The 18009-nt window shown below is 43.7% G+C and overlaps 2 protein-coding genes and 1 long non-coding RNA gene across 3 annotated transcripts in view; all 3 read left to right on the forward strand.

Annotated features, from left to right (window-relative positions):
- Positions 1-1506: 1506 nt before the first annotated feature.
- Positions 1507-2150, forward strand: LOC136948665 (uncharacterized). The gene is made up of 3 exons (XR_010877380.1): positions 1507-1690; positions 1844-1953; positions 2032-2150. It is a non-coding gene; the product is annotated as an uncharacterized lncRNA (long non-coding RNA).
- A 1534-nt stretch (positions 2151-3684) lies between these two features.
- The window catches only part of LOC136948662 (M1-specific T cell receptor beta chain-like), a 68126-nt gene continuing 53801 nt past the window's right edge, over positions 3685-18009 (forward strand). The window contains exons 1-2 of the mRNA XM_067242593.1: positions 3685-3786; positions 3947-4254. Coding sequence (XP_067098694.1) covers positions 3729-3786; positions 3947-4254 — 366 coding nt within the window. The 5' untranslated portion in view covers positions 3685-3728. The remainder of the gene's footprint in view (positions 3787-3946; positions 4255-18009) is intronic.
- On the forward strand, positions 6791-13978 carry LOC136948704 (trichohyalin-like). The gene is made up of 8 exons (XM_067242681.1): positions 6791-6804; positions 6935-7000; positions 7233-7307; positions 7543-7683; positions 7818-7971; positions 8242-8901; positions 10273-13582; positions 13809-13978. The coding sequence occupies exons 1-8, from the start codon at positions 6791-6793 to the stop codon at positions 13976-13978; spliced, it is 4590 nt and encodes a 1529-aa protein (XP_067098782.1).

Here is an 18009-nt window from a genome sequence, read left to right on the forward strand (position 1 = left end):
AAGCAAGACCCAGTAAAGACAACAGTGGTCCAGCAGTAACAGGTCAGAACAAGTCCCTGATTATCTGAGTGAAGCCTCACTGGTAGAGCTTCAGCAGACAGGAGCACCATGATAATCCTGCTCATCAGCATATCCATTCATGCTGTCTGGGCTTCAGGTGAGGTTACATTCATGCGATTGTTAATTCCTTTGGCTACTTGTTATTTTTTAAAGAAGGCAATAACATCTTGTCTTCCCTCATCTGCAGGTTCGTCTCTGAGTGACAAAGTTCACCAGACTCCTGCAGCCTTGCTCAAGGACCTGGGAGATTCTGCTGAACTGAACTGCAGACATGATATCCAGAGTTACAATCGCATTTACTGGTACAAACAATCCAACACAGGAGAACTCGTGTATCTGGGATACATGCTAGCAAACTCTGAAAATTCTGAAGCTGGGTTTAAAATCACAGGAAATGCAAACCAAGGCCAAAACTGCACATTAACCATAGAGCAGCTCTCTTCAGACAGTAGTGCAGTGTATTTCTGTGCTGCTAGTCTCCACAGCTCATCGTGTTCACAAGCGTTGGTCTGCAGCCGGACTACGGAGATCTCAGTAAAACCAAATACTCAGCTGTTAAATCTGTAGCTCAAAACGGAGCATTCACTGTGAAGGACTTGACACCAGAGGACAGCGGGCTGTATTTCTGTGCTGTCAGCCAACACAGTGATACAAACTGATTGTACAGCTGAACAGAAACTGGTTTGTGACAGCCTTGGGTTTGTTTTCCTGCATCATCAGAACAGATGTGGTGTCTGTCTTGTAGGTGGAGCTACAGCTCAACAAGTCCTCCAGCACCAGACTGGGGGTGAAGTCTTGTTCTGGATCACACCAGAGCTCAGAGCTCCTCAGAGTCCCTGAACATTTCTGGACTGAGAGTTAACATGATCACATGTCTCATAGGCACAGTGATTTTCTTCATCCTGACCGGTAAATGTTATATATCCCTCTCAGAGTCATTACTGTTTAGATATGCTGAATGTGAATTATTTCTATATTGTAAAAAGTGTTTTAAAGACTTTTCTTGTGTGTCCATGTGGTGGTAATATCTTCTCTCTGTCTGTCCAGGTGTGTGTCAGACTGTGGAGGTCCACCAGACTCCCTCTAATCTCCTCAGCAGAGATGGAGATACAGTGCAGCTCGTCTGCACCCACAGTAAATAAGAAAATACAAAGATGCTCTGATACTTCCAGACATCAGTGGACACAGCTCTCACACTCATCGGGTATTTGAATTATGGGACTCTAAACTTTCTAGATTCAAATGAAGAACATTTCAGTTTCACTGGGGATCTCAGTGGTGAAAAGCAAAGAACGCCTCTCTTCTCATAAAGAAACTGAGTGTAAACAGCCACAGTGCAGTTTATTACTGTGCTGCTAGACAAGCACAGTGCTGCAGATCCCCTCTGTTCTCTACAAAAACCCTCCTCTCTCCTCCAGGAGTGGTTTGTGTGTCAGAGTGAAACACCTGCATCTGACGTCTGAATTAGATCCAGCAACAGCATATCAGCACAGTCGGCTTACATCACTTCCTGTTCGTGCTCCAACTCCAAGTGAAGCTAAGTTCTCAGTTGGTCCTCCAGGCTCAGCACTGATGGTCACCATGATCAGACTTCTCATTATCTTCTCTGTTCCTTTGTTCTGGATCACAGGTAAGCCTGCTGACCTTACAGGACATTACACTTTCACACTGCTACTAAAATGACTTTAAACTTTAGTGTTTTAGTTTTACAGGAATAATCAAATCCGTGTGTCAAGCTTTAATGATTCTATAAATCAGTTTTACTCTTCTTCTCACTCCACAGGAGTGTCACTCAGACAAGAGGTGAACCAGACTCCCTCTACTCTCCTGGGGAAGCCAGAAGAGAAGATCCAACTGAGCTGCAGTCATAACATTCCAAGTTACAACGTTATTGTCTGGTACCAGCGCTCAGTGGGAGACACTGCCCTGAAACTAATAGGGTATGTTTTCTTAAAAAATCCCACTGTTGAGTCTCTATATCAGGGCATCTTCGATGTGAGTGGAGATGGTGAGAAAGAAGCCTACCTTCATCTCCTCAAACTGAGGCAACCTGAAGATGATGGACAATATTTCTGTGCAGCCAGCTACACAGTGGTACAGAGCTCAGCTCCGCTCTACAAAAACCTTTCAGAGATTAACAGGCCCTTCAGCACACCTGTATCAAACCACAATAACAGTAATGTACTCAGAGGAGATGGATACCGTCAACACAACTACAGATGTTACTTCAGTTGAGGGTTCTTACTTTGAGAGGATGTGATGCATGATGGGTAGTTACAGATGTTAGTCTGTAGGAGTTGGCAGACTGCTTTGAATGTGAAAGTTGTTTTTGAGACTGTGCAGTGGACATAAATTAACCATGACATTGCTTTCCACTGGTTTTCATTGGTCACCTGTGACATTCCTTATAATTACATACGGAGATTTCACACATTTGCATTCATAATTCCGAACTTTTAAGAGGGTCTGCATTGGTACAACAGTCTTTCTTTACGCGTCTGTCTGCTACACAGACTAATAGGCGGCCCGACAATAGTGTATCATCAACAAGCAATAATAATACACTTCTGTAAATAATTCCATCCTAACCCAAATGGTGTTACAGTTGTTAAAACGTTTTTATCCTACCACATCCACATAATGTATTAACCAAACGAGTACAAAGAGGTGATATGTCTCAGTGGTTGAGCAATTGAATGCAGATCAAGAGATCCCAAGTTCAAATCTCTCCTGAATGTGATGCTTTGGATTAAAGCTGTTAAATAAAAACCTAGATAATGTGTGTGTAATGAGGAGATGGGTATCGTCATCACAAATATACATCTGTCATCTGTCCTGTAGGTGGAGCTACAGCTCAACAAGTCCTCCAGCACCAGGCTGGGGGTGAAGTCTTGTTCTGGATCACACCAGAGCTCAGAGCTCCTCAGAGTCCCTGAACATTTCTGGACTGGGAGTCAACATGATCACATGTCTCATACTCACAGTGATTTTCTTCATCCTGACCGGTAAATGTTATATATCCCTCTCAGATTCATTACTGTTTAGATATGCTAAATGTGAATGATTTATATATTGTAATAAAGTGTTTTTATGTCTTGTGTGTCCATGTGGTGGTAATATCTTCTCTCTGTCTGTCCAGGTGTGTGTCAGACTGTGGAGGTCCAGCAGACTCCCTCTGATCTCCTCAGCAGAGATGGAGATACTGTGCAGCTCGTCTGCACCCACGACCAGACTGACTACAGAGTGATGCTCTGGTACTTCCAAAAACCAGGGGACACAGCACTCACACTGATTGGATATATTTACTCTCAGAGTCCCACATATGAGGATTCATACGGAAAATATTTTACAATGACGGGTGATTTCAGTGGGAGTGGAACCAAGAATGGCTCACTGTCTATTAGAAGCCTGTCTCTGTCAGAAGATAGTGCAGTTTATTACTGTGCTGCTAGACAAGCACAGTGCTACAGATCCCCACTCTTCTCTACAAAAACCCTCCTCTCTCCTCCAGGAGTTGTTTGTGTGTCAGAGTGAAACACCTGCATCTGAGGTCTGAATTAGATCCAGCAACATCTTATCATTACAGTCAGATGACATCACTTCCTGTTCCTGCTCCAACTCCAGGAAGTGAAGCTAAGTCCTCAGTTGGTCCTCCAGGCTCAGCACTGATGGTCACCATGATCAGACTTCTCACTATCTTCTCTGTACCTTTGTTCTGGATCACAGGTAAGCCTGCTGACCTTACCGGACATTACACTTTGACGCTGCTACTAAAATGCTTTTATGTAGTGGAGTAACCTTACATGATTAATCAAATCTGTGTGGCAAGATTTAAGGTTAGTATCATTTAATGTTACAGTAATATCCTCTCCTTCTCACTCCACAGGAGTGTCACTCAGTCAAGAGGTGAACCAGACTCCCTCTACTCTCCTGGGGAAGCCAGAAGAGAAGATCCAACTGAGCTGCAGTCATAACATTCCAAGTTACAACATTATTTTGTGGTACCAGCGCTCAGTGGGAGACACTGCCCTGAAACTAATAGGGTATGTTTATTACGAAAATCCCACTGTTGAGTCTCTATATCAGGGCATCTTCGATGTGAGTGGAGATGGTGCGAAAGAAGCCTACCTTCATCTCCTCAAACTGAGGCAACCTGAAGATGATGGACAATATTTCTGTGCAGCCAGCTACACAGTGGTACAGAGCTCAGCTCCGCTCTACAAAAACCTTTCAGAGATTAACAGGCCCTTCAGCACACCTGTATCAAACCACAATAACAGTAATGTACTCAGAGTGTTTTTTAAGTCTGAATTACATACAGCAACATCATATCAGCACAGTCGGCTTACATCACTTCCTGTTCCAGCTCCAACTCCAAGAAGTGATGCTAAGTCCTCAGTTGGTCCCCCAGACTCAGCACTGATGGTCACCATGATCAGACTTCTCACCATCTTCTCTGTTCCTTTGTTCTGGATCACAGGTAAGCCTGCTGACCTTAAAGATCATTACATTTTGATGATGCTACTAAAATGCCTTTAAACTGTAGTGTATTAACGTTACATGATTAATCAAATCTGTGTGGCAAGATTTAAGGTTGGTATCATTCAATGTTACAGTAATACCCTCTCCTTCTCACTCCACAGGAGTGTCACTCAGTCCAGAGGTGAACCAGACTCCCTCTACTTTCCTGTGGGGAAGCCAGAAGAGAAGATCCAACTGAGCTGCAGTCATAACATTCCTGATCACTACACTATACTCTGGTACCAGAGTACCAAAAAAAAAAAAAAGACTAAATGTACCAGCGCTCAGTCGTAGACACTGCCCTGAAAGTAATAGCCTACAGTAGCTCACAACATTTGTATGAACATTTGAAAGCCCTAGATCTGGGGACTGGGGCTCAACTGCTAAACTTCTCCAGCTGGAAGAACTGCCCGAAACTGAACCACATCAAGTCCTGCTCGTTTTCTGTGATGTGAACATTAAAAATGTGCAGCAAGATTTAAACCAAGTCATATGCTGTATGGTGCTGTAACAATAATGCTGTTCATAATTTAGCGACTAATGACTTATATCAGTCAGCCTGCTCTTCCACAGCAACTCACAATGCTGCTTACTGACCAAGATCAACATTTTCATGCATTTATGTATTTAGTATCAGTGACCTGTTGTTGTTCAGTGATAAGAGCAGTAAGCTCTGATGAATATGTAACTCCCTGATCCACACTGAGGCTGATGTAATAACGGAGTCAGGTGGCTGAGCGGTTAGGGAAGCGGGCTAGTAATCTGAAGGTTACCAGTTCAATTCCTGGCCGTACCAAATTGACGTTGTGTCCTTGGGCAAGGCACTTCCCCCTACTTGCCTAGGGGGGAATGTCCCTGTACTTACTGTAAGTCGCTCTGGATAAGAGCGTCTGCTAAATGACTAAATGTAAATGTAATAACATTAAAACTAAATTATAATAATAGTTATTGTGATTAATGAATTTTGAGAAGCCCCAAAAGAAAGGAAATTTAAATGGCCACAACGACATTAACTCAACAGATGACTAAAGATTAACTTAAACTGTAACAGGTGTAATAGTAGCATCGGTACTGTAATTAACTCTGATTGGAATATTAGACCTAATTGTAATCGCGCAAAAATGGAGCTTGCCAGAAACAAACGTAAACACAAACTGACAAACAGATATGTAGGTACAATTGCTCGCTAGTGGCGGTTTGTTTTTTCAACTTGAGGTGGGACTTTGTGAGACGGCAGACATGTTATAGCGATTGTGTGTGGTAATTTTGAAATAAAGTGCCGAAAGAATCCATTATGGACGCGGCGGTCTGAGTCCAACAGAGTCTAACCAATGGCGGCGCATTCAAAACTTTGGCATTGTGACGTCTGAACATGACATGAAAGTTTTTTGGCATTATGTTGCATTATACTGTCATTTCAGAGAAGATTCAAGTGAATGTAGTTGACTTTTGCTACTCACGGTTTGTGATCATGATCAGGAAGATGGAAGTATTGAGGTTAGGACAGAGATTAGTATTTCCTACTAATACACGTTTGCTTGGGGGGAACGATTTACATAACATCAGGGGGGGGGGGGGGGGGGGTGTTCGCCTGCGCCTCGTCCATTGATTTTATAGCGGGACTAGTTATCCCTTACTTCTCAGCGTGAGAAATGTTTGACAATCGTGTGAAATACAAGGTGTGAGAAATAGCTGAAATGTGTGAGTCTCACGACGAATGCGTGAGACTTGAGAGCCCATGGCAGACAGACCAAGATGGAATTAACATACCAATAATAATGTATTTGTTAAAGACAGGAAAACACAGAAACAAAAGAAGCCTAAAGCATTAAATGTTACAAAATACGAATGAACAAATACGTTTTAAATAATGATTTGCTAAGGATTTGAGATGCAGACTAAATAGTAGGCTACAACTGACAGCAAAGGAATGTGTAGCAAGATTTAAACCATGTCATGCTGTATGGTGCTGTAACAATAATGCAATTCATAATTTAGCAACGAATGACTTGAATGTACCATTTATTATTAAGGGGAGTTTGTATTGCTCATTTAGCTTAGACATAAAGTTGATGCTGAAACCTTGTTGCTGCTTCCTGTATCTTGACCTTCCTGTGTTTTATTTGTTACAGAACAAAACATTTGATTTGGTATTGACTTTCCCTTGTCATGTGTTTCTTTACAGAGAAGGGAAAACATGAATTGAAAAATGCCAAGGAAGATGTAAGTTCTTTCTTACAAAATATTTCTGAGATGCTATTTTAGATTTTTTCTGTTTTTAGACTTTAACAATCTTTTCTAGTTATGATGAATCATGTTGTCTAAGTTGTTGTGTGTATGTGTGTTGAAACAGAGAGAAGGTGGCTCTCTACTCTGGGGAGTTACCTAAAGCTCTCTTTTGGAAGAGGGGGAGTCGAAAGTAAGTCCCCACTAAAATAGAGTTAATACTGCAAGCCTAGTAGTTGTCAGGTCAGGGTTTGGAGGTCTGATGTGTTTTAGTTGATTTATTACAAGAATACAGAACGTTCATTTGGATGGTGTGTTCTTCCAAATTGTACATTGAGTGCAATAGACTGTTGATGTGTAGACCTCTATCTGCATGTCACCTGTGTACAATAACACATGCTGGATGTGTGTGTTTCTCTCCACAGGGCTGATGAACCCTCCTCCTTCAGAGCACTCTCACCTGGACAGATCCCAGACATGAGGATGTTGAATAACATACGGTAAGACAGGGTTGCCTCAACAGGATCGTAGGAATATCCGGGCGTCCAAATGACCGCTACGTTTAGGGTTGAAGTTTGGGTTTGATATGATGGTTTTAAGGCTGGCCAGAGACTAAATGCCAGTATTGTCTATTTTGGAAAGAGGTTAAAACACAACTGTGATGTGATGTCCGGTCTGTCGTGTTTGAATGTGAGTTGATAATCTGCTGCCTGTGATGTGTCCATGTTACTGCAGAGGGGAGAGGTTCTATCTTGGAACCATCACTCTGGGGCTCAGTGACTCTGAGAGTTCCTCTGACGAGATCTCTTCCTTCTCGTCTGAAAGACTTCCCTGTCAACTTCCTGTAGCCACAAGGGGGTGTCCTCAAATGAACCAGTAAGTCTCCTCTTCACAAGACACACACACTAAATGGTACAAAATGATTATGCATAAGAAATATTAGGAAGGATTGCTTGACATGTAGAGTGAACTACAAGGATATTGACCATGTTGTAATGGGTCTCATTCAGCGGGAAGATAAAGGAGCTAGAACACCTGGTGGAGGATTTGAGGAAAAACATAAAAGAGCTTAAACTAAAAAATCTTTGTTTGACAAACTCGGTTGAGAAATTCCAGCGAGTTAGAACCAAGAACAAAGCTGAGATGAAGAATCTCAAGATGGAGGTATGACAATGTTACTTACTACTTCCTCACCACATACCCAAAGTTATGCAAAATAAACAATAATCTCATTGTGCTCTAGCATTGTTAGTTGCAAGATTCTTTAAGGTTGTAAATACAAAAGAAAAAGTTACCATAGGGACACACGGAAGAGTTACCATGGGGACACATAGGTGTCCCTATTCAGTTTTTGTCATTTGTGAGTTCAATGCTTATAGAGGACAGCATAGGCCACCTCGTGTATAGTGTTTCATTGACCTTTTACGCATGCAGGTGCAGACACTCAGACAAGCAGCATGTAATGGTGCTTGTCATAGAGGTCTGGACAGGAAGAGGGTAGACAACAGTAGAGAGAGAGTGACCAAGAGAAGGGAAGAAAGAGAGATGTACAGTGATGAGATGTACACAGAGACAAAGGTTGATAAGCAGACAAAGCAGGATATTGACAAGAGGAAAATAGGGATAGACAGCTTGCGAGAAAAGGAGAAAGAGACACTGAGTGATGTGGAGGAACTGGACAACATGAAGAGGCACAGAGACAAGCTGCAGTGTGAGATCAAGGGGCTGAAAAGTGAACTTCTGCAGAAGAAAATGAAGAGGGAGAAGGCCCAAGAAAAATATGAGAAGGATAAAATAAAAGCAAGGCAAGATGAAGAAAGAAACACAACAGAGTCACAGTGCCGGGCAGGAAAACGCAGAGAAGTGTTGGGAAGGGGAGAAATGGAGAGACGGTTGAAAGAGCAATCGTTAGAAAAACAAAGAGAGCATGAGACACAGAGGGGGATGGAAAGGAGAGAAGAAGAGCTGACGCAAAGAGAGGCTGGGAGACAAAAGGAGAGACCAAAAGCTCTGGACACAGAAGGGGAGGACCTGCAAAGAAAACTAGAAAGAGAGCATGATAGACAGAGAGATAAAGACAGACAGCGAGCGCAAGTGAGACAGGAAGAGGAGGACAGACAGAAAGAACTAGAGAGAGCGGGGGAGGATGCAAGACAAAAACAAGATCATCAGAAGGAACTTGAAAGACAGAAGAAAATTGACAGAAAGGCTAAACAGGAGTTGGAGGAGGCAAGAGAAAAAGAAGCACTGAAAAGGGAAGTTGAAAGACTTGAAGAGATGGAGAGACGAGAGAAGGAGAGGGAGAGACAGAGAGAACTAGAAAGAGAGAGTGAGGCAGCAAGACAAAAAGAGGATCTTCAGAGGGAAATTGAAAGACTTAAAGAGAATGTAAAACAAAGCGACATTGAACGTCAACAAGAACAAGAGAGACAAGAGGAGGAGGAAAAGAGACAAAAAGAACTACAAATATATAGGGAGGATGTAAGACAAAAAAAGGCACTGAAAAGGGAAGTTGAAAGACTTGAACAGATTGAGAGACAGAATGAGACTGAAAGACAGCAAGAACAGGAGAGACGAGAGAAGGAGAGACAAAAAGAACTAGAAAGAGTGAGGGAGGACGCAAGACAAAAAGAGTATATTGAGAAAGAACTTGAAAGACAGAAGAAAATTGACAGAAAGGGCAAACAGGAGATGGAGGAGGCAAGAGAAAAAGAAGCACTGAAAAGGGAAGTTGAAAGACTTGAACAGATGGAGAGACAGAAAGAGACTGAAAGACAGCAGAAACAGGAGATACGAGAGAAGGAGAGGGAGAGACAGAGAGAACTAGAAAGAGAGAGTGAGGCAGCGAGACAAAAAGAGGATCTTCAGAGGGAAATTGAAAGACTTAAAGAGAATGTAAAACAAAGCGACATTGAACGTCAACAAGAACAAGAGAGACAAGAGGAGGAGGAAAAGAGACAGAAAGAACTACAAATATATAGGGAGGATGTAAGACAAAAAAAGGCACTGAAAAGGGAAGTTGAAAGACTTGAACAGATGGAGAGACAGAATGAGACTGAAAGACAGCAAGAACAGGAGAGACGAGAGAAGGAGAGGGAGAGACAGAGAGAGCTAGAAAGAGAGAGTGAGGATGCCAGACAAAAAGAAGATCTTCAGAGGGAAATTGAAAGACTTGAAGAGAATGCAAGGCAAAGAGAGAATGAAAGTCAACAAGATAAAATGAGACTAGAAAAGGAGGAAGAGAGACAAAAACAGATGGGCAAAACGAGTGAGGAGGCAAGAGAAACAGAAGCACTGCAGAGGGACCTTGAAAGACCGAGAGAGACAGAAAGAAAGTACCATCAGGAGAGACAAGAGGAGGAAGAGAGACAGAAAGAGATGGAGCTAAAGATGGATGCAGCAAAACACAAAGAAGAGCGTCAGAGGGACATTGAGAGTTTTGACGGGCTTGCAGAACATCGACAGATTGAGATGAAGGGAGAACAGCTGACGGGGGAGAGGAAAGAGAAAGGACGAAAAGAAATGGAGAGAGCAAAGGAGGAGGCCAGACAAGAAGAAGACCTGCAGAGGGAAGTTAAGAGACTGAAAGAGACTGAAAGACAGCAAGAACAGGAGAGACGAGAGAAGGAGATGGAGAGACAGAGAGAACTAGAAAGAGAGAGGGAAGATGCAAGAGAAAAAGAAGCACAGAAAAGGGAAGTTGAAAGACTTGTAGAGATGGAGAGACAGAATGAGACTGAAAGACAGCAAGAACAAGAGAGACGAGAGAGGGAGAGACAAAAAGAACTAGAAAGAGAGAGGGAGGACGCAAGACAAAAAGAGGATATTGAGAAAGAACTTGAAAGACAAAAGAAAATTGACAGAAAGGGCAAACAAGAGATGGAGGAGGCAAGAGAAAAAGAAGCACTGAAAAGGGAAGTTGAAAGACTTGAAGAGATGGAGAGACGAGAGAAGGAGAGGGAGAGACAGAGAGAACTAGAAAGAGAGAGTGAGGATGCCAGACAAAAACAGGATTTTCGGAAGGAAATTGAAAGACTTGTAGAGATGGAGAGACGAGAGAAGGAGAGGGAGAGGGAGAGAGAACTAGAAAGAGAGAGGGCGGATGCCAGACAAAAACAGGATTTTCGGAAGGAAATTGAAAGACTTGAAGAGAATGCAAGGCAAAGAGAGAATGAAAGTCAACCAGATAAAATGAGACTAGAAAAGGAGGAAGAGAGACAAAAACAGATGGACAAAACGAGTGAGGAGGCAAGAGAAACAGAAGCACTGCAGAGGGACCTTGAAAGACCGAGAGAGACAAAAAGAAAGTACCATCAGGAGAGACAAGAGGAGGAAGAGAGACAGAAAGAGATGGAGCTAAAGATGGATGCAGCAAAACACAAAGAAGAGCGTCAGAGGGACATTGAGAGATTTGACGGGCTTGCAGAACATCGAGGGATTGAGATGAAGGGAGAACGGCTGACGGGGGAGAGGAAAAAGAAAAGACAAAAAGAAATGGAGAGAGCAAAGGAGGAGGCCAGACAAGAAGAAGACCTGCAGAGGGAAGTTAAGAGACTGAAAGACAATGAGAGACTACAAGAACAGGACAGACAAGAGAAGGAGGAAGAGAGACAGAAAGAACAAGAAAGCGAGAGTGAGGCAGCAAGACAAAAACAGGATTTTCGGAAGGAATTTGAAAGACTTGAAGAGAATGCAAGGCAAAGAGAGAATGAAAGTCAACCAGATAAAATGAGACTAGAAAAGGAGGAAGAGAGACAAAAACAGATGGACAAAACGAGTGAGGAGGCAAGAGAAACAGAAGCACTGCAGAGGGACCTTGAAAGACCGAGAGAGACAAAAAGAAAGTACCATCAGGAGAGACAAGAGGAGGAAGAGAGACAGAAAGAGATGGAGCTAAAGATGGATGCAGCAAAACACAAAGAAGAGCGTCAGAGGGACATTGAGAGATTTGACGGGCTTGTAGAACATCGAGGGATTGAGATGAAGGGAGAACGGCTGACGGGGGAGAGGAAAGAGAAAAGACAAAAAGAAATGGAGAGAGCAAAGGAGGAGGCCAGACAAGAAAGAGACCTGCAGAGGGAAGTTAAGAGACTGAAAGACAATGAGAGACTGCAAGAACAGGACAGACAAGAGAAGGAGGAAGAGAGACAGAAAGAACTAGAAAGAGAGAGTGAGGCAGCAAGACAAAAACAGGATTTTCGGAAGGAATTTGAAAGACTTGAAGAGAATGCAAGGCAAAGAGAGAATGAAAGTCAACCAGATAAAATGAGACTAGAAAAGGAGGAAGAGAGACCAAAACAGATGGGCAAAACGAGTGAGGAGGCAAGAGAAACAGAAGCACTGCAGAGGGACCTTGAAAGACCGAGAGAGACAAAAAGAAAGTACCATCAGGAGAGACAAGAGGAGGAAGAGAGACAGAAAGAGATGGAGCTAAAGATGCATGCAGCAAAACACAAAGAAGAGCGTCAGAGGGACATTGAGAGATTTGACGGGCTTGCAGAACATCGAAGGATTGAGATGAAGGGAGAGCGGCTGACGGGGGAGAGGAAAGAGAAAAGACAAAAAGAAATGGAGAGAGCAAAGGAGGAGGCCAGACAAGAAGAAGACCTGCAGAGGGAAGTTAAGAGACTGAAAGACAATGAGAGACTGCAAGAACAGGACAGACAAGAGAAGGAGGAGGAAGAGAGACAGAAAGAACTAGAGAGAGAGAGGGAGGAGGAGAGACACAAAGCAGACCTGCAGAGGGAACTTGAAAAAAAGGGTGAAATCCAAGAAGAGCAGCGGACTGAAGCAGAGGACCACAGACTTGCCATGGAGACAGAGCAACAACAAGCGGTCACTGAGGAAGAAAGGGGTGAGGTTGGAGAAATGGAACAATCTGAGCAAGACAGCGAGCAGGAAAGGAAAAGGCTGGAGACGGAAAGGCAAGAGGAGGAGAGAAAAAGAGAGATGGAAATAAAAATGGAGGACAGGAGGCAGAGAGAAGAGAATAGAAAAGCCATGGAGCTGAGATGGAGACAAAAAGGAGACAGGAGATGGAAAGAGAAAGAACTGAAGAGACAGAAAGAGCTTGAGAAAAAGTCAGAGGAAGAGGTAAAACAACATGAGGAGAAAGGAGACGAGGAGAAAGAGAGGAAGGAGGCGGAAATGGAGAGACTAAGAGAGAGGGACAAAACCCAGTTGGCCAAGTTATATGACATGAAAGAAAAAGCTTCAGATAACTTTTGGCTCCAAACAACATTGGACAAGCAAATAGAGTTAGTTAAAGATAGGGAGAGAATTATGAGAGAGGATGAGAAAATGAAAGAATCAGAGAAGAGATGGGAGGAGGAGGATAGACAACGGCAGGAATGCGGACAACAGTCAGATGAGGCAACACGACAGTGGCAGGAGAAGCATAGACTAGCAGTCATGAGGAGAAAGGAGAAAGAGAATAGGAGAGCCATCGAGGAAAGGAGTCAGTACAGGAGAGAGGAGCAGAGAAAAAAGGAGATGGAACAAGAAATGAAGAGGGAAGAGAAACGTAAGGAGGAGAGAATAGCAGATACCAAGGAGGATTGCACAGAAGTTAAGGAGGACGATGCAGAAATGAAACAGAAAAGCAGAGAGAAGGTTAAGAATGCGTGGGAGCCAGAGAAGGAAGTGACAGAAAAGGAAGTGACAGAGAAGGAAGTGACAGAGAAGGACGTGTCAGAGAAGGAAGTGACAGAGAAGGAAGTGACAGAGAAGGAAGTGACAGAGAAGGAAGTGTCAGAGAAGGAAGAGTCAGAGACAAGTAAGAACATTTTCTTGTGATGTGAAAGTGTACTATATAATATCTCTAATGCTCAGAAATAAACAAGGCCACGTGCAGGACATTGTAGCAATTGAAATATTGATTTATAACACTTTTCCAAGTCATGTCAGAATGATTTCATTGAGACACTGTTGTAGGCTATTAGTAGTTAGACTGTGTGCTCTAGACCACGTTGAAGTACTTAATGCTTGTGTCTTGTAAACAGAGAAGGAGAAGAAACATGGTTTCTTGAGCCAGTTCTGGCAGAAGGTAAAACCAAAAAAGAAGGCAACAAAAGAGGAGAAAAAAAGAGCCAGACTGGCTGAGATTGAAGCGTATGTGGACAAACTGAACAAGGAGGCCGACCGTAACATACAGGCCTTTGAGGATGAGTAGTCTACACCTTCAGTTGGGGCCTCAGATCAGTCATGGCGACCGCCTGGAGGGAAATCAACATAGGGTAAAATAAAAAATGCCTGTGTATAGATCTAGTGAGGAAAATGTAATGGGAGAACCCTTCAACACATTTTTTGATGTAGCTCCTAAAAGAAGGGATACTAACCCAATGCTCTCCCCTGCTACAGCTCTATATCGTGTCTAGAAGGATGGACGACATTCTGCTGCTGACCGTGATCAACGGGAACTCTGCAACCTCTCCACTACATCTACAGAATTTTCCTCAAACATGAACCTTATCAACCTCGAACCAATGAACCTTAATAAAGTTGATGTTTTGACCACATGCTTCTACAGTGCAATGTTGATTCAAAGTAAAGGTTTTATTGATGCATGACAACAACAACAAAGAACATCATCAACCGTTAACCTACGCTAACCAACACTTCCTCCTTCAGGGTCCATGAACTACCATGTGATGACACAGCAGGAGTTGGGTTTAGCTCAGTGGAAGACAGCCTGGAAGAAACCAGGCTAACCACATTGTGGGAGATCGCCCTCTCCCTGAATGTGCTGCTTTGGATGTAAAGCTGTTAAATGTTAGATTGTGTGTATGTAATGAGGAGATGGGTTCAACACTGAGTCAGCAGGGGGAGACAGAAGTAAATTGATGATTGAGGATGTTGGTACTGAGGTGACAGTTGTGATGTCACTCTGGTAGCCCCGCCCTCCTCCTCTTCATGTACAGGACCATGCTGACTGCCAGCAGATCATCAGGTCGTCACACAACTGAAGACTGTTCACCATGATCCTAGCCTTCATCCTCTGCTCTCTCTGTCTGTCCTGCATCAAGGGTGAGCAGAACAACATTTCAGAGAGAAAACAGAGAGAGTTATAGTTTTAGTTTTTCTCATCACCACTGTTTCTCTCCACAGGTTCCTCTGCCAGTCCCACAGTTCAGCAGACCCCCTCTGCTCTGATCAAGAACCTGGGAGACTCTGTTGACAAAGAGATCCTTTGTTCACACAGCATTCAAAACTATGATTGTATCCTCTGGTACAAACAACATTTAGATGGTGCTCTCCAGCTACTTGGTCTTCTGTATCTTGATTCTCCATATCCAGAAGAAGATGTGAAAGGACAAATCAGCTTTGAGGGAAATGGGCGTAGCGAGGCAAAGCTCTCCATCTCCAAACTCTCTCCAAGTGACGGAGCAGTGTATTTCTGTGCTGCTAGTCTGCACAGTGATTCACCCTCCCTCTCTCCTCTACAAAAACCCTCCTGTGATAAGAGTGGTGATCAGTGTGTGTGAGCAGCCAGTCTGAGGCTGGCTCCCTCTCAACACCTGGGGCTCACGTCTGCCAGGGAATCAGGAGCAGCACTTTGATCAACGCTCACACACCACCACACTGGTGATCTGCTGATAAAGGTTCAACTGCAGTCTGACTTGTTCTGAGGACACGTCTGAAAAGCCCCACAGAGAAACAGCATCTAACCTTGTGGAGGAGGTGACAGGACTGGAGGTGGAGATCAGGAGGGCTTCTTCAGAGTTATGTCATTTCCTCCCTCCAGAGAGAGAAGCACGGCTCAGCCTTTTTCCTGTTCAGTTGCTGAGATGTGTTCAGCTCTGACGTCCTCATCCATGATCTCTCTTGTCATCCCAGTGTCTCTGTTACTACTGGGGGCTGCAGGTACTGTCCAGGAACTGTTCTCTCTGCTACAGTATGGAGAGATTCATTGTCAGGTCTATCTGAGCTGGTGGACCTCAACGGAGGGTTATCAAGTCGTCCTCATGTCCTGGTTTTGGTCTCTGTGTCTCCAGGTCTCTCTGAGGGGAGTGATGTCACCCAGACCCCCAGGATCCTCTGGTCAATCATGGGGCAGCCTGCTGAGATGGACTGCAGTCACACTAAGGGTGCTTCATACTACCAGATGTACTGGTACAGACAGCTACCAGGACAGGGGATGAAGCTGGTTGTGTTCAGTGTGCCCAGCAGCAAACCTGACTTTGGAGAGTTTGGTGAAGTCAAATTCTCTGCAAACAAGACTGTAGCAGAGAGAGGATCTTTCACAGTGAAGAACTCTTCACCAGAAGACAATGGCATGTACTTCTGTGCTGTGAGTGAACACAGTGATACAGACATCATGTGCAGCTGCACAAAAACCCCCAGTGAGTTTTTTTTCTTAATTCAGAATGATGAACCATCTGATGATGTTTATCCCCATCATGGACTGTAGGGGGCTCTCTAGTTCCACCAATCCTCACGTCTCTAACGTTGTTGCTGTTCTCTTAAAACTTCAGACTTCTCATGAAAGGCCCTGAGTGACGTCATGTGAGATGACAGTGTGTTCTGCTGACACTCCCTCCATCCACCTCCTCTGGGCAGAGTCACTGTGACACAGCAGGGGGGGGGTGTAGCTCAGGGGTAGACAGCCTCCTCCCTCTCAGTTAGTAAGCAGACTTCGTGAACAGTACTTTTCAAACCGTGACAAAGTGCTTTCCTGTACATTTATCAATCCAACAAACCAACACAGAATCAAAGCAAGACCCAGTAAAGACAACAGTGGTCCAGCAGTAACAGGTCACTGATTATCTGAGTGAAGCCTCACTGGTAGAGCTTCAGCAAACAGGAACACCATGATCATCCTGCTCATCAGCATATCCATTCATGCTGTCTGGACTTCAGGTATCTTTACTTTCATGCGATTGTTAATTCCTTTGGCTTCTTGTTATTTTTTTAATAAAGGTAATAACATGTTTTCTTCCCTCATCTGCAGGTTCGTCTCTGAGTGACAAAGTTCACCAGACTCCTGCAGCCTTGATTAAGAACCTGGGAGATTCTGCTGAACTGAACTGCAGACATGATTATGCTAATTACAATGTTATCCTCTGGTACAAACAATCCAACACAGGAGAACTGGTGTATCTGGGATACATGGTAGCAACCTCAGACAATCCTGAAGCTGGGTTTAAAATCACAGGAAATGCAAACCAAGGCCAAACCTGCACATTAACAATAGAGCAGCTCTCTTCAGACAGCAGTGCAGTGTATTTCTGTGCTGCTAGTCTCCACAGTGGTGTAAATCCCCTCTGGTCAATACAAAAACGTCTCCCAGACTGTGCTGTCTGTGTGGTAGGACTCCACACACCTGCATGAAGCCACCGTCATCAGCTTTGATCCAGGGCCAGTGCCGTCCCCTCTTTCACACAGATACAGGGGACTGGTCATGTGACCCCCCTCACACAGGGACCCGGTCATGTGACCTCCATGACAGCATCCTCATTGCTGACAGTCTGTGCACTGCTTTTATTCCCATGTCTGATCTGTGTGGTTAATGTTTGCGATCCCCTGCTGCTGTTGAGCAATCACACTTCACAATCACATCTCTAGTTATTGTTGATGTTATTGTGTTAAGGGCACAAAATGCATTATTAAGAGAAGCTACAGTGGCTGGCAGGTGCCATAAAAAGGTGAAAGGCCCTCTCTAGTGCGATCATTTTGATGTTTGCTCAGCCATGTGGAGTGGTGGCATCAGTTGCGATTTTAGCCTGAAATGTCTGGTGGGGCAATTTTGTATGATGTCATGTCACCGTCACAAAAATAGAGGTAGCTGATTATTATAAGCAGTAGGCCTATATATACCAGTAAGATATACTATGGGCTGCATTTTGAGTGCCAGCAGGGAGCAGAAATCCTATTTCAAATACATTTCACATGCTTCAGTGCTCAGCGCAACACAAAGATGTTGCCTATAATACAGCATTAAAGTAAAATGATTGCAACAAAGTAAAAAGATTAGACGGACACATAGCTCAAATAACTTGCATAATTTATTAAGCTTGTGGCACACGTGTGGCATACAATATGAAGCAAAAGGCACAACTGAAACAAATAACAGCAACAAAACATGCTGCTGCTAAATGAACAAAACTTTGTAAAAAGACGATCCTTGCAGATTGCATTGATACATCCATCAGCTCCAAAAAAAAAAGTTTGACTCAACGAATCGTAGTGTCTTTTCAACCTGGT

The sequence above is a fragment of the Osmerus mordax genome, chromosome 9, assembly GCF_038355195.1.
Source record: "Osmerus mordax isolate fOsmMor3 chromosome 9, fOsmMor3.pri, whole genome shotgun sequence".
Classification (NCBI taxonomy): Eukaryota; Metazoa; Chordata; class Actinopteri; order Osmeriformes; family Osmeridae; genus Osmerus; species Osmerus mordax.

Coding starts and splice junctions, on each gene's coding strand:
- LOC136948704 (XM_067242681.1), top strand. Junction 7,972..8,241: donor TGAAGAATCTCAAGATGGAG/GTATGACAATGT, acceptor TTACGCATGCAG/GTGCAGACACTCAGACAAGC. Junction 8,902..10,272: donor AAGACAGACAGCGAGCGCAA/GTGAGACAGGAA, acceptor GAACATCGACAG/ATTGAGATGAAGGGAGAACA.